Source organism: Mixophyes fleayi, chromosome 4 (genome assembly GCF_038048845.1).
Source record: "Mixophyes fleayi isolate aMixFle1 chromosome 4, aMixFle1.hap1, whole genome shotgun sequence".
NCBI classification, from domain to species: Eukaryota; Metazoa; Chordata; class Amphibia; order Anura; family Limnodynastidae; genus Mixophyes; species Mixophyes fleayi.
In genome coordinates this window covers 137,976,228-137,990,042 of record NC_134405.1, presented here as the reverse complement: position 1 = coordinate 137,990,042, position 13,815 = coordinate 137,976,228, and the positions used below count along the sequence as shown (strand labels likewise).

Below are 13,815 nucleotides of genomic sequence, written 5' to 3'. Positions count from 1 at the left end.
GAGATCCTGTAGGGGAGGTAAAGTGTGAGGACGGAAGGGGTCAGGCGCGGAAAATCGAGTCACTCTGGCTCCCGTACTGCCGCCTTCGCTAGGAAATGGGCAGATGCGGCAGAATGGCCTGCTCTCCAGGGAGTTCGGGAAACTCTACATGGAAATCGGGAGTCTCTCGGACATTTCAGAAGAGTGGGCAAGAATGCATTAGATTCATTGCAGACCCCTTACCTTTTTGTTATTATTGTGTTCCTGACTGTAAAGCAACTGGTCTATTTGTCTAAACAAACTGAGTGACGCAAAACATTTTTTTTTGTAGCATTACCTACCTAGGTGTGGAAATATACAGGGAATATTGTGATCTCAACTTGTGTATTTGTTCAAATGCACTGACTGGTGTTCTTGGGGTACTCGTCATTGGTGATAAATCCCCTAATCCAGGTCCCCCACACTCCTCCAATACAAATACATCAGAACACTACCGAAATCCAGCAAACCTCAAACGCATCACCTGTCTCCTCTCTCTTCCAAAGTCCATTAAATGTGCACTTTGGAATACACGTTCTGTTTGTAACAAACTTACCTCTATACAACTTCAAACTTCTGTCGGCAATAACTGAAACCTGCCTTATACAATCAGACACTGCCTCACCTGCAGCCCTTTTACATGATGGCCTCCATCTCACCCACGCCTGGACGCAGACAAGAAGGTGGGGTTAGACTACTTCCCTCCCCACAGTGCACATTCACAGTTCTACCAAATGTCCCATCACTTATGTTCACATCTTTTGAAGTACATGCTATTCGGATTTTTAATCCATTCTCTATGCGTGTTGCTGTGACCTATCGCCTCCTGGAGTGCACCAACAATATCTTGAGGATTTATCTGCTTTGGCTCCCTCACTTCTTATCTTGCGACATCCCCACCATCATCCTGGATGATTTCAACATCACCATTGTTAATCTATACTCCAATGCCGCTTCCAAACTACTCTCTCTAACCTCCTCCCTACTCTCTCTAACCTCGCAGTGGGTTGAATCCTTTATTCATCGGGATGACCATTACCATGATCTTGTTTTCTCTAGACTATGCTCAGTTTCTGATTTCCTTAACACTCCTTTTTCCCTCTCGGATCATCACCTTATCAGCTACATGCTCACCCCCACCACTTCAATCTCTCTGCTGTCAAACTCTACCAAGCCTCCTCATACCCACAGAAATCTTAACTCTATAAATTTTCAACAGTTTTCCACCTCTCTCCAACACTTTCTCTCTCCAATCTCTACATTCTCCTCCTCTGTTATGACAGTACTGCATTTTCACCAAACTTGATCAAGTGGCTCCAACGAATATTGATATTACAAGTCGACCTCAATGTCAGCCATGGCACACTAAAATAACACAAAATCTTAAAAAACTTTCCTGTAAAGCAGAATGTCACTGGCGTAAATCTTGTACCTCTATTGATTTCTTCACATATACTTCTATGTACCACTCCTTTTGAAATGCTCTGGACACTGCAAAATCAACATACTTCCAATCTCTCATCTATGCTCCAGCTTCTAACCCCAAATGCTTTTTTAACACATTTAAGTCTCTTCTCAATCCTCCCATCCCAAACCCTCTGAATATAATCAGTGCCCAGGATCTTGCTTATTACTTCAAGGACAAGATTGATAAGATTGGACTAAAAATTATATATCTTTCCTTGACAAGAAATCAGTTCAATTAATTCCCAGTACCGTGTGACACTCTCTCTTCATTTGATCCCACAAATGAAGATGAAGTATCTACTCTCTTCTTATCTTCTTACTCTACCTCCTGTCCTCTTGATCCTAGACCCTCACAAATTGGTAAATCCCTGTCTTCTGTGCTTATTTTACCTCTAACTAAAATCTGTAATATCTCTCTCTCTCTTTCTACTGGTATCTTTCCATCATTATATATGCAGTGATTACTCCTATTTTGAAAAACAAAATTCTGACCCAAGCGCTCTCTCAAATTACCATCCCATCTCTCAGCTCCCATGCCAGTCAAAGCTACTAGAAAGACTTGCCTACACACGGCTCATATGTTTCCTTTCCCCAAACAACCTATTAGATCCTCTTCAGTCCAGCTTTCGCTCTCAACACTCCACTAAGACTGCGTTGACCAAGGTTGACAATGACTTTATCAGTGCTAAAACTAAAGGCCACTCTCTTCTAATTCTCCTGGATCTCTTTGCTGCATTTGACACTGTTGACCACTCTCTCCTCATACAAATCATCACCATCATAACCATTTATTTATATAGCGCCACTAATTCCATAGTGCTGTTCAGAGAACTCATTCACATCAGTCCCTGCCCCATTGGAGCTTACAGTCTAAATTCCCTAACATACACACACACAGACAGGCAGAGAGAGAAAGAGAGAGAGAGAGAGAGACAGACTAAGGTCAATTTTGATAGCAGTCACTTAACCTACTAGTATGTTTTTGGAGTGTGGGAGGAAACCGGAGCACCCGGTGGAAACCCACGCAAACACTGGGAGAACATACAAACTCCACACAGATAAGGCCATGGTCGGGAATTGAACTCATGACCCCATTGCTGTGAGGCACAAGTGCTATCCACTTAGCCACAGTGCAATCCCTAGGTCTTCAAGACACTGTCCTATCCTGGTTCTCATTCTACCTTTCTAATCACTCTTTCAGTGTTAATATTTCTGGATCCACTTCTGCTCCACTTCCTTTATCAGTTGGAGTACCACAAGCCTCAGTACTATGTCCTCTGCTATTCTCAATCTATACCACTTCTCTTGGATAATTAATAAGCTCCTTTGGATTTCAGTATCATCTCTATGTGGATGATACCCAAATTTATATATCCTCTCCGATCTCTCGCCATCTGTGTTGTCCCAAGTTACTGTATTTCTACCATTTCAGGTTGGAAATCCTCTTGCCAACTCAAACTCAATCTTTCAAAAACAAAGTTAATAATATTCCCAAGCTCACTGTGTAGGTATAATCCTTGACTCAGGACTATCCTTTGTTCCCGACATCGACTCTATATCTAAATCATGTTACATACATCTAAAAACCATTTCCAGAATACGCACATATTTTGCACAAAACACAGCAAAAACTGTAATTCATGCACTCATCATCTTCTGCATTGACTATTGCAATTCCCTCTTTATTGGTCTTTCCCTAAGCAGACTCTCACCCCTACGATCTATTTTGCATACAGCGGAAAGATTGATTTTCCTTGCAAACCATTCTTCCTCTATTGAACCACTCTGTCAGTCTTTACATAGGTTGCCTATTTTTTACTGAATCTAACATAAAATACTTCTACTAAACTACAAGGCCATAAACAAAACTGCACCAACATACATCTCCTCTAAATATCTCCCAACATGACAACTCCGTTCGGCAGAAGATCTGCGTCTCTCTCTCTTATTACATGCTCCCATTGCCATTTACAGGACTTTATTTGAGCTCTACCCACTCCATGGAATTCCCTCCCTCACACAGTAAGACTTTCCTCTGATCTACAAACCTGCAAGTGTTTTCTGAAAACCCACCTCTTCAGGCAAGCTTATAACAATCCTCAACCACCCTCTTAACCTCATTAGGTTACCCTATTACCCTGCTTTACACAATTCACTCAAGACAACAACCCTCTGATCCTCTGACCAACATTGCTGTACGACTGGACCATATAGCATACTAATAAGCTTTTACATTTGCAATCTGGTTGTTCTGAGATGTAATATGTAGACTTAACCTCATGTATCCAACTCCATTTGTCCCATAGATTGTAAGCTTGCAAGCAGGGCTCTCTTACCTCTCTGTCGTATGTATTAGCTAGTATTGTTTATTACTGTGTTTGTCTCCAATTGTAAAGCGCTACGGAATTTGCTGGCACTATATAAATAAATTATGATGATGATGTTCATTAATACTATGACAAATTCCTAGGTAATACACTGTGCTATCAACTTGAGTGTTTCTTTAAACACATTGGCGCATTTTGAACAGAAACACTTAACCAAATTATTTATCCATGCATACCAGTAGAAATGGAAGTGATATGTGTTCACAACAATCTCATGTCAGTGGTAATTAATGTAATAATAAAATCCAGCAAACTGGCAGCAAAATTTACACCCAAGAAAAATCTCTTAAAAATTCAAAAATATCTGTTTTGATGGGAATGATGCAGAATATTTTGTTTAAAAAGAGGATGAAGAACCATCCCATTCTAAACACATTTTATGGACAGAAAATAGTGGATGTGTACCTGAATTGCTCTGTGCTTCCACCTGATTATGGTTTACAGAAATATTGGCAGAAAAACGCTTGTAAAAAAAAAATGGGATTACAGCCAAAAAGAGGAGTCCGTTATCCCTCAAGAATGTGCAAATGTTGACATTTATAAAATATGAATCAACAATGAATAACCCTTACATTTCATTTTCCCAAACCCCACATGCAGGATTCCTAAGCACAATATGTACACTATGTAAAAAATGTACTGTACCGTGATAGATGTAACATTACATTGCTTTGAAATAAAGAAATGTTTTGCAACAAGTAAAACTTGATCATGTAAGACAGTATGTGACTGTCTGCTGTCTCTATATAAGTATGTTTTGTCGTAATTCATCATCATCATTTATACAGCGCCACTAATTCCGCAGCGCTGTACAGAGAACTCATTCACATCCATCCCTGCCCCATTGGAGATTACAGTCTAAATTCCCTACTATAGACACAGAATCACACACAGACAAAGAGGGAGAGACTAGGGTCAATTTTTGATTGCAGCCAATTAATGTACCAGTATGTTTTTGGAGTGTTGGAGGAAACCGGAGCACCCGGAGGAAACCCACGCAAACATACAAACTCCACACGGATAAGGCCATGGTTGGAAATCGAACTCATGACCCCAGTGCTGTGAAGCAGACGTGCTAACCACTAGGCCACAATTCTAGCTGATGTTGAAAACTGGTCAAGGAGAAAACAGCGATTTACCAACTCGGACTGATGAATTGGAAGATTCTCTGATTCAAATGTAATATGTGCAAAATGCAAAATTAGGCGTCATTTGTAAACTGGCAACAGAATTTGGGTGAATTGGTACAACTAGAATTTCTAAAGTTTTATTCTTTTCTAGTAGAGATCCTTTTGGAAACAAAGTCAGAAAAGTTAAAAATACTGTTCTTGGCTGGAAATGAAAGAAGTGGGAAGAGATGAGGTCAGCAATGTAAAAGACCAAATGAAAACAAAACATAAAAAGAGTGTAATGAAGGACATTGGTAAATGAAATAAATAAATTGCTAAATTGGAAGAGAATCTTGGTGAAACCTTTTGCTCCTGTGGCCAACGTTCCAGTGTAAAAATCTTGATAAAATTGTGCGGTCTTTCATACTACCAGTTTAATTGTTTGGAGGTCTGCAGGCTCTTGGTTTCCTTTAGTTCTTGTAGTGGTTACATAGTGGTTTTCAATTAAACACATTTGTTGTACACTGTGGAGGCCGTTTATAAAGCACAAAACTTCTGCAACATAGCACAAAATCAATTTTGGTCCCTCAGTGTGCCACAATTTGTGCAAATATGCTTAGATTTGTGGCATAGCACATAAATTTGCAGAGCAAGATGATGGCATTTGTGAAGGAGCAGAAGTCTGCACAGAGCTAGAGGACGGGTTGGGCAGAGTGAGAGCATTCCTATAATGCAGTGTAGGTCCACTGGCATGCCTAGTTTTGTTGAGCAGTATAGAAACAAGATTAGATTATTGAAATAATATAAAGGGGTGAAGAGGGTGTTCCTTGAGGTGCAGAGGGATGCAATGTTATGTCCACTCTGGAATAGCACTTCCATTTTGCAGTAGCCCAGAGCTGGCAGTCTTCGGGTCAAGTCATATACTTTTAATGTCACTCATTCTGTGCCTCCATGTTGCACTTGTCAGAATAGGGTATTTCTGGGTACACTCCAATCAATAAAGCTTCACAAATATCATCTCACTCTCATGATTATTTTAAGACATAGGAAGATGAGAAGAGTTTTAGGGGGAAATGTATAGCTTATTTGTTAATAGGGGTTGAAGTGAAGGGGCACATTTGACATTTATACTTTTGCACAATGCATCTGTTAAAATTATACAAGTTTGCAGAGGCATCTCCTGAGAACATAGGGTAAAGTGCAACTTGATGTGTGCTGGGCGGACCTTGCAGACATGTTTTATGGTGTGCAACAAGAGCAACAAAAGCACTACATAAATTACCTACTCTGTCTTATCTACTGTCCTGCTATATTTCTGTTTTCACCTTTGTTTGATTTGCAACACCAGGCACACTCATTTTATATATAGGTAACCTAAACAGCCACGCCGTCACAGCATAACTAATAGAGTATATTAGGAGCTATGCAAATATGTATATATAAATATATATAAATATATATATGTATATCAGTATTTTCACCTTATATGGCGTTTGTTCTATTCTTGTTTGTGCCTTTTCTTGGTCCTATTTATGTTTTCCATTATGGTAGATTAGTCTATTCTCCTCTTAAAGATATCACCTTTCCATTTGTGCATCATACTATTTCTTTTTTTTTCTTTTCTTTATATTATTTGTTTGTATTTATTTATATTTACTTTATTGATCTAAAAGAGACCAGAAGTATAAGGTTGTTATATAGGAAAAGTCTTAAAATGTTTGAACAATAATATGTTTACTATATTTTAACTGAAAAAGTTTTGTCAAGATTTCCCATCTTTATTACATATACTCATATTTTTTGCTAGTTGTATTTAGTATAATAAAATAATATTTGTGTGTCACAAAAATATATTGTGTGTCATTTGTGTTGTTTTTAGGTGTGACACATCATCATACTGGCATGAAACACGCAGCGTCTTACACAATAAACAATTAAATGTTCAATGTTTTATTCAGGATGGTTATCGATGTTTATGTGAAAGAAAATAGTAGATTTATTATTGATTGATTATTGCTTAGTCATACAGAGGTAGCAATTTGCTCCTTTATAAAAATACACATTAACAATTTAGACTAAAGCTATACATTCATTATCTGGCATCTAATATCCATTATGTTCTGAATTTATCTCCATGTGCTGCTTGTGTATGTGGAAATATTTCACTTAGGGTCTTAGATTCTATGAAAGCTATATGCTTGTAGAAATGAAGGTAACTGCATATAATACCAAATACAATGTATCATTCTACAAGTTCCACATAGTTAGCAGGGAAAAGACCCCGTTGCCCTCTGCAGGATCCTGTCCACCAGCCCTCGTCCAGCATTTCGATATCTGTGATAATATCCTGAGGTTCAAATGAAATCTCGTCATTGCCACCTGTGAATCACAAACCAAGTGGATATTAAGCTAGGAAAATGAATGACTGTCATACAGTACACATGTTCTCATTACTGGAGATATATTATTAGATACTGTCAGAAACATAATAATAAGGCAATCTTCAGGGTATTTTTTTTAAATAAAGTGAACTTCAACATGGGAAAAAGTTTATTTGGCTATTAAAGAAAACACCAGCCACCTAACATGTTTTTACAAGTTGTCCTCAGTATATTTCTGAGTCCTTTCAGCTTCACAACCTATTCAAGCCATGCTCATTTTCCAAATTCTCCAGATGGAGAATAGATCACGTAGATCAGGGGTGAGTAAATCAATAAGCAAGTTTACTAGTTAGGGGAGGACAGGGTTGGAGTTTTTCTTTATGGTCTTTATTTAACCATATACATGTATAATCCTGTTTTTTGTAAGGCGATAAGAGAAACAAAGGGGCTCATGTAGACAGAAGTCCTCTTTTTTACTAAATACGTGACTCCATTTTGCACATGCGCACAAAATAAGATATGCATGTATCTGTAAGCAGACTGTGATGCATGTAGGGCATGTTAATGTAATTGCAACATATTCAGAGGTGAAGCACCTATATTTTGTGGGTATTTGACCCTTGGTGCTACCACATTATCAGCAGCACAGACCTTGCTAGTGTTAAAAAATAATGTCACAATTCCTTCACACACACACACAAACAAACAATAAAAAGTGCTCCGCGCACCAACATTTCATAGCTTTAAAATTCTACATTCTTTGGCATGAAAAGAGCAACATGCTAAAATGCACAATATCACCATCCATTTGGTCAGTGACTAGTTCATCTATAGTCTTGGAAAGAGACGTACAAAAACATGCATTGGTAAGGTAAGTCCTGAGATCCTCTGTCCTAGAAGTAGTACCAATAGGCTGTTCTGCCCATGTAATATGGAGTAGTAATTGACTAGAAGACATTGTTCAAAGTATTAAACAACATTTTTTTTAATACTGTAATAGTTACAGCTGAGTAGAAGAGATATGTCCTAAAATAGCACTGTCCAGTGTAAAACACGATTATAGCGTGCAGCTGGACCCTGCTTCTGATTTATCGGTTACATCATACTCGTGTTACAAATTTTTGGTTATTATGGTTCAGTCAATTCAGTACATGTTTGTATTACGACTCTGCCTATACTTTGTATGTGGAAGCAGTACCTCAAATTCACCAGAGGTGCTGCTGTTCTGCCCCTAAACTTTACACCATGCCTGTAGAAGTCAATCTCCTTACCTGATTAGAACTGCACCTGTCTCACAGCTTCACAGCTTCAAATACCTGCCTAAATCTGTGCTCTGTCCAGTTCATCGCTTATCACTGGCTGCTGTTTCTTCCTGTTCTAGTTTTGTTCTTCTGCTGTTTGATCTTCCGTTGTCACCTTTGCCTGATTTCTGGATTATGCTTGTTTGCTTGTGAACCTGAACTCTGCCTGGATACTGAATTCTGCTTGAACTCCTGTTGCCCTGACCTCTGCCTGGTCACTGGACTTAGCTACTCTGTTTGCTTCCCTGGACTGCTTATGCCTCCTGGCAATTGGGTAACGCAATATACTTGTTCCTGCATCCAAACTGTATTTGTCATTGCTTGGAACCTGTTATTTCTGTGGACTATTCCTGCCATTCATCACACCTGTTCATAATTGTGTATTGGAGTATACCTGTTTATTCTGCTACCTGAAATCTGCATATTCCACGAACTGAATCCTTGTTCATATATTTTGCCTGAATAGATATTTGGTTTTTATACTTCTGTTGCCGCTTCCTGAATACGCTAGGAGTCATAACAGTTTGAAGTCGTTTTTAACTTTTGGAAAACATATTAAGTTGCATTAATTGTGTTTTCTTACCAATTGGACCAGGCAAACCATTAATTGAGACCTTATTTGTTTGAAAAATGCAATCATAATCCTGAGATCTCAATAAAACCTACAGTGACCATCTGGCTGATATGCTGCCAAGCGACATTTGTAAAAGTTCCCGATTATACATACACTAGTGACATAAACATAAAGAGCCTGATTTATTAAGGAAAGTGAAGCAAAAAAAAGGAGTAACTTTTCACTTTGGCAAAACCATGTTGCATTGGAGGGGGAGATCAAATAAAAATGTGGGTACAGATTTATAGTTGGGGTAGAGCATGTCCTAGATAAACTTTACATTTCACTGTAAAAATAAAGCTATCAAGTCTTTGTGTGAAAAAACAGTCAGTATTTTTCTTATGTGCAAAACAATAAATTAATTTGCACCCCTTGCATTGTAACTTGGTTTGTCTAAGAGACAATTTACTCCTTTTTTTTCCCTTACTTTCTTAATGAATCAGACCCAAAGAGGGTAATATACAAACCGGAAAAGTGTAAAACTGCAGCACAAATGCTCCTTTGTGACTTTACCCAATGACGTTTGTGCAAGAGCACCTAGTTTTATGGATAGTGTGTGGGTTCACAGGCCAAAATAGAGGCATCTGCAGTTTGCACAGGGCAATGGAAGAGGTTGGCCATATCAAGTATAGAAATGAGATTTAATTTTGTTCGGTGGGATTATTTAAATGAGATGCAAAACTGCAGAGGGTGCATTTATAGGGGTGTTCCCTGCTTTATGGGAGAGCGCACAGCATATTCACCACCTCCGAGGCATATCCCTGTATTTATAAAGGAACGCACTTTGCACATTCCAGCTCACTATTTAACTAAGACTTGGGATGATTTTTTAAACTGTATAATGCTTGCCTTTACTAGAGTTCAACTTTGTTATTATAATATTATTATTTTTTACTTTATGTCCCCCTAAAGTATGTCCTTCCTATAGCTTGGTCCTCACCTGCTTGCAAAACATTATATCCACCACTAATTCTACTTTTCTGTATAAGACTGCTTCAAAGCAAAATGTAATCAGATAAGTATGTTACATTGGGTCATACCTTACTGCAATAATTAAATACACCTATCTTTCACATTGTCCACAGAAGTGGAGTGTAGCATGTGTCAATCACCCTGTGGGGAGGAGTGTGCAGCCAGTGTGGAAAGATGGAGAGAAGCTCCTGCTTCTCTAATCTCTATGTTCTCCTGCTTGGCAGACAGAAAGATCAGGTGCCTAATGCCATCCTGAGATGTTTCTAGGGTTTAAGAGTTCTCCGCTTGATAAATTATGTCAGGTCACAGTCCCGACAGAGCTCATTGCAGCTTCATAAATAGATCCCATAGCCTGTTAGTGCTTTTACAACCATCCATCCCATTCTCTGCCTCATTAATCACTCAATCATAATCCAACCCAATCATAATCCCAAAACACTTATAAAAAACTTTATTCAAATGGTGCACATAGCGTAGGTTGGTTGCAGACATAAAATAAAGCCCTTTTATCTCAGCCCCAGTTTAAGTTGCTCTGTCTACAGGTTGTGAATAGGGATGGTGGGGTGATAGTAGAACTTCATTTAAGTGAGAATGCAGAGGAAAGTCAAAGTTATATCCTAGCACAGTACCCGGTTTTATACTGATGAGTAGATTATCAGACACGAGGCATGAAAACACACAGAACAGATAATGTCAGAATGCCATGGAAAAAGGCAATCAGTGCCTCCAACATATTGAATGTGGGGAGTGGGGGTGGCTGTTACAAGTGAGTGTGGTTATAGGGGGCGGGGCATGCTCACAATGTGTTTACGGTCCAATAAAATAAAAGTCTCCAGTTTCTATCACTTTCTTACTGATTAGACAATATAGAGACAACTTACCTCCTTCATAATCATACAAGGCAATAGCAGAGATCCCTGCGGCTCTTGATTGATCAATATGTGTAGAAGGCACTGAAAACAGATGTAATAAATTTAGCTGCTGTCACCTTATGTCTTAGTCATGGACATCAAAATAATTAAAGTTTTTGCATTAATAACTTGAATGATAAAGTGCTTCTTGTGCTTTATATACATCAGTGCACTTGGGCATTGTGAGTGGGCAGAGTAACTGCCATACTGTGAGTCAAATAATGTTCTACAGGCTAACACAAAGGTTTATGCCAGTTGTTCCCAACCTTCTTAGTGCAGCGATGTACTTGGTGTCTGCTAATATATCTTCCACATAATTTCTTTTTATGTGGAACACCAAGTTGTTGCAATATTGTAATAGACAATACTGTAACTATGAAGAAATGTGAGTATATTTAAAAATAAGGTAAATCTTGCTCAATCAATATAGTTGTTAATAACAAATATAGTTCATATGCACAATTCCAACTTCTTTATGGGTATTTGCCACATAACACTCTATTGATACATCTATATTTTGTGCAAGGGATGGAAAGGGCAACATTTCAGCAGTATGGTTGTGTCCACCCGCCCACCATCTGTTTTACAATGCTTATTTTACAACTGTACTGTTTGCTTATCACTCATAGCACCATACCACAATTTATGATAAGGATCTGTATTACCCAATAACAAATCAATTTTATCCCATCACAGCACATATATATAAATGTCATTTAAAATTAAACACTTCTCTCAGATGCACAATGCACTTGATGTACAGCAACTTATTCACATCTACTTGTTGAATGCCTAAATATGTAGTTATTTTCTTCCTCACCTTGTTCATGCACCTCATCATCTTTTGGTAATTCTTCATAAAAATCTTCATTGATCCCAGCTGGTGGTTCCAGGATAGTTTCATAGTCTTCACTGTCTTCTTCCTGAAACCTTGGTGGAGGATCTGGAATGGCTTCATACAGATCTTCTGTGACATGGGGGGGCACTGCAATGTCTTCATAAGTCTGTTCCTCATCCGACATTTCATTTGGGGGGGATTCAATAACCACCATTGCCGCAGGGAGTTTGGGGGGGACAGCAGGAGGTGAGTCGCAGTCAGGATCCATCTAAATGAAATGAAGGTCATAACAACATGATGAGGAAGCAGAGAGGATTCCATAATTAATCATTGGATCTACAAGACTAAACTTACTTCTTCTTTAGTAATTTGTGGAGACACTGGAAAAACACGGGGAGTTGGGATAGGAACTGGGACAGATTCATTTTGAGGCTGCTCAAATTCTGACATTTGTGGTGTCTACAAAGCAAAAAGGGTCATTATATATATTGCACATATATCAAACCGTAAGCATTTCTTATATGCTCTTATATTTTCTTCCTACTTTTCCATTCAAAGTTTCCCCTCTGGTTTCCCCACTAGTGCTAAGGCTGTTCATAATGGGCCTCATTTAGAGTTGGATACAAGGTGCATGCAAGAAAAGCAAACTTATGTCTTTATGTTGATTCGGACGCATCTCAAGATGTAGTATTTGTGGCACATAAAAGTGTGTATATTTACTTCTAATGAGAGGGTAAAGATGCGGCAGTGTTATTAGTATATGCGAAAGATGATTTATCCTATTTCTACACAATAATGTAATGAGGTGTCATATATACAAGAGACGTGTCAATCAGAAGCAGCTAGATAGTGCTGCTGAAAGTCATAATTGCGTATTGTTTGCACCAGACCTCTAGCACCTGCAAGAGATGCAACTCCTAAACGGTGCATCTAGGGATCCATTCACATCTAATTATGTCACAATTACGTGGATATGCCCTTACTGTACTCAGTCTAAACCCTGGTCACCACCATTTATCATCTCCACGGAAATAAAAATTTGGCATAGGTCCATTGCCAAATTTTCTACTTAGCATTGTTTTAATTGGTGGATTCCCTGTTAGTAATATTGTTTTTTTCTCAGCAGACTGTAGAATGGTTATCACACAGGTTACAGTGGCTGAAGTCCACATTTCCATAGCAATACAATTATTTCTCCAGTCCTATCTCTCACCTACCCTGTTCTGATTGGTTTGCTATAGGATCCTTTTTCTTATCCTTCTTTCTTACTAGTCCCAGCAACAACAGTCCAGTTGCGTCCCTGTCTTACCTCTTTCTTTCGATTTCCCTCTCTTTCCAGCTTATCTTTCTTCTGCCTCCTCTCTCTCTCTTCTTCTGCTTTCTGACGGTTTTCTTGCTCTGCTGTCTTAGCCATATTCTCAAAACGAGACCGAAGATTCTGAGCTCCACTTGTCACTGAAACAGACATGGTATAAACAGAACAAGATTTCGCTGTGACAAATACTGCATCCCTATAGACCTCATACAGCTACAAGCGTAATATATGGCTCCGGAGCTAATGCATAAATCCTAACACTTGAAAAGAAATGGTGTGGTCAGTACACACTTATGCATTTTTGTGGTCATTATAATTATACACATAAGATATGCCTATTTTTTGTCAAATATCTGTACACATGTTAATCAAAAATAGAAAAGTATAAATTACAAAGTAATGGCAGAAACTAGACTTGCTTGTATATAATCAGCTTTTTTACATGCTCATAGCTACAACATGACCCGCAGAGTGAAGACACACAACCTGCCGTAACTGCAATC

The 13,815-nt window shown here is 38.6% G+C and overlaps 1 protein-coding gene across 2 annotated transcripts in view; it reads right to left on the bottom strand.

Moving 5' to 3' along the window:
• Positions 1-6,915: 6,915 nt before the first annotated feature.
• LOC142152139 (hematopoietic lineage cell-specific protein-like) overlaps positions 6,916-13,815 on the bottom strand; it is a 33,046-nt gene continuing 26,146 nt past the window's right edge. For both annotated transcript variants that reach the window (XM_075208450.1, XM_075208451.1), the window contains 5 exons: positions 13,307-13,452; positions 12,352-12,456; positions 11,980-12,265; positions 11,130-11,201; positions 6,916-7,360 (listed from right to left, as the gene is read on the bottom strand). In XM_075208450.1, the coding sequence (XP_075064551.1) occupies positions 7,224-7,360; positions 11,130-11,201; positions 11,980-12,265; positions 12,352-12,456; positions 13,307-13,452 (746 nt within the window). In that variant the 3' untranslated portion in view covers positions 6,916-7,223. The remainder of the gene's footprint in view (positions 7,361-11,129; positions 11,202-11,979; positions 12,266-12,351; positions 12,457-13,306; positions 13,453-13,815) is intronic.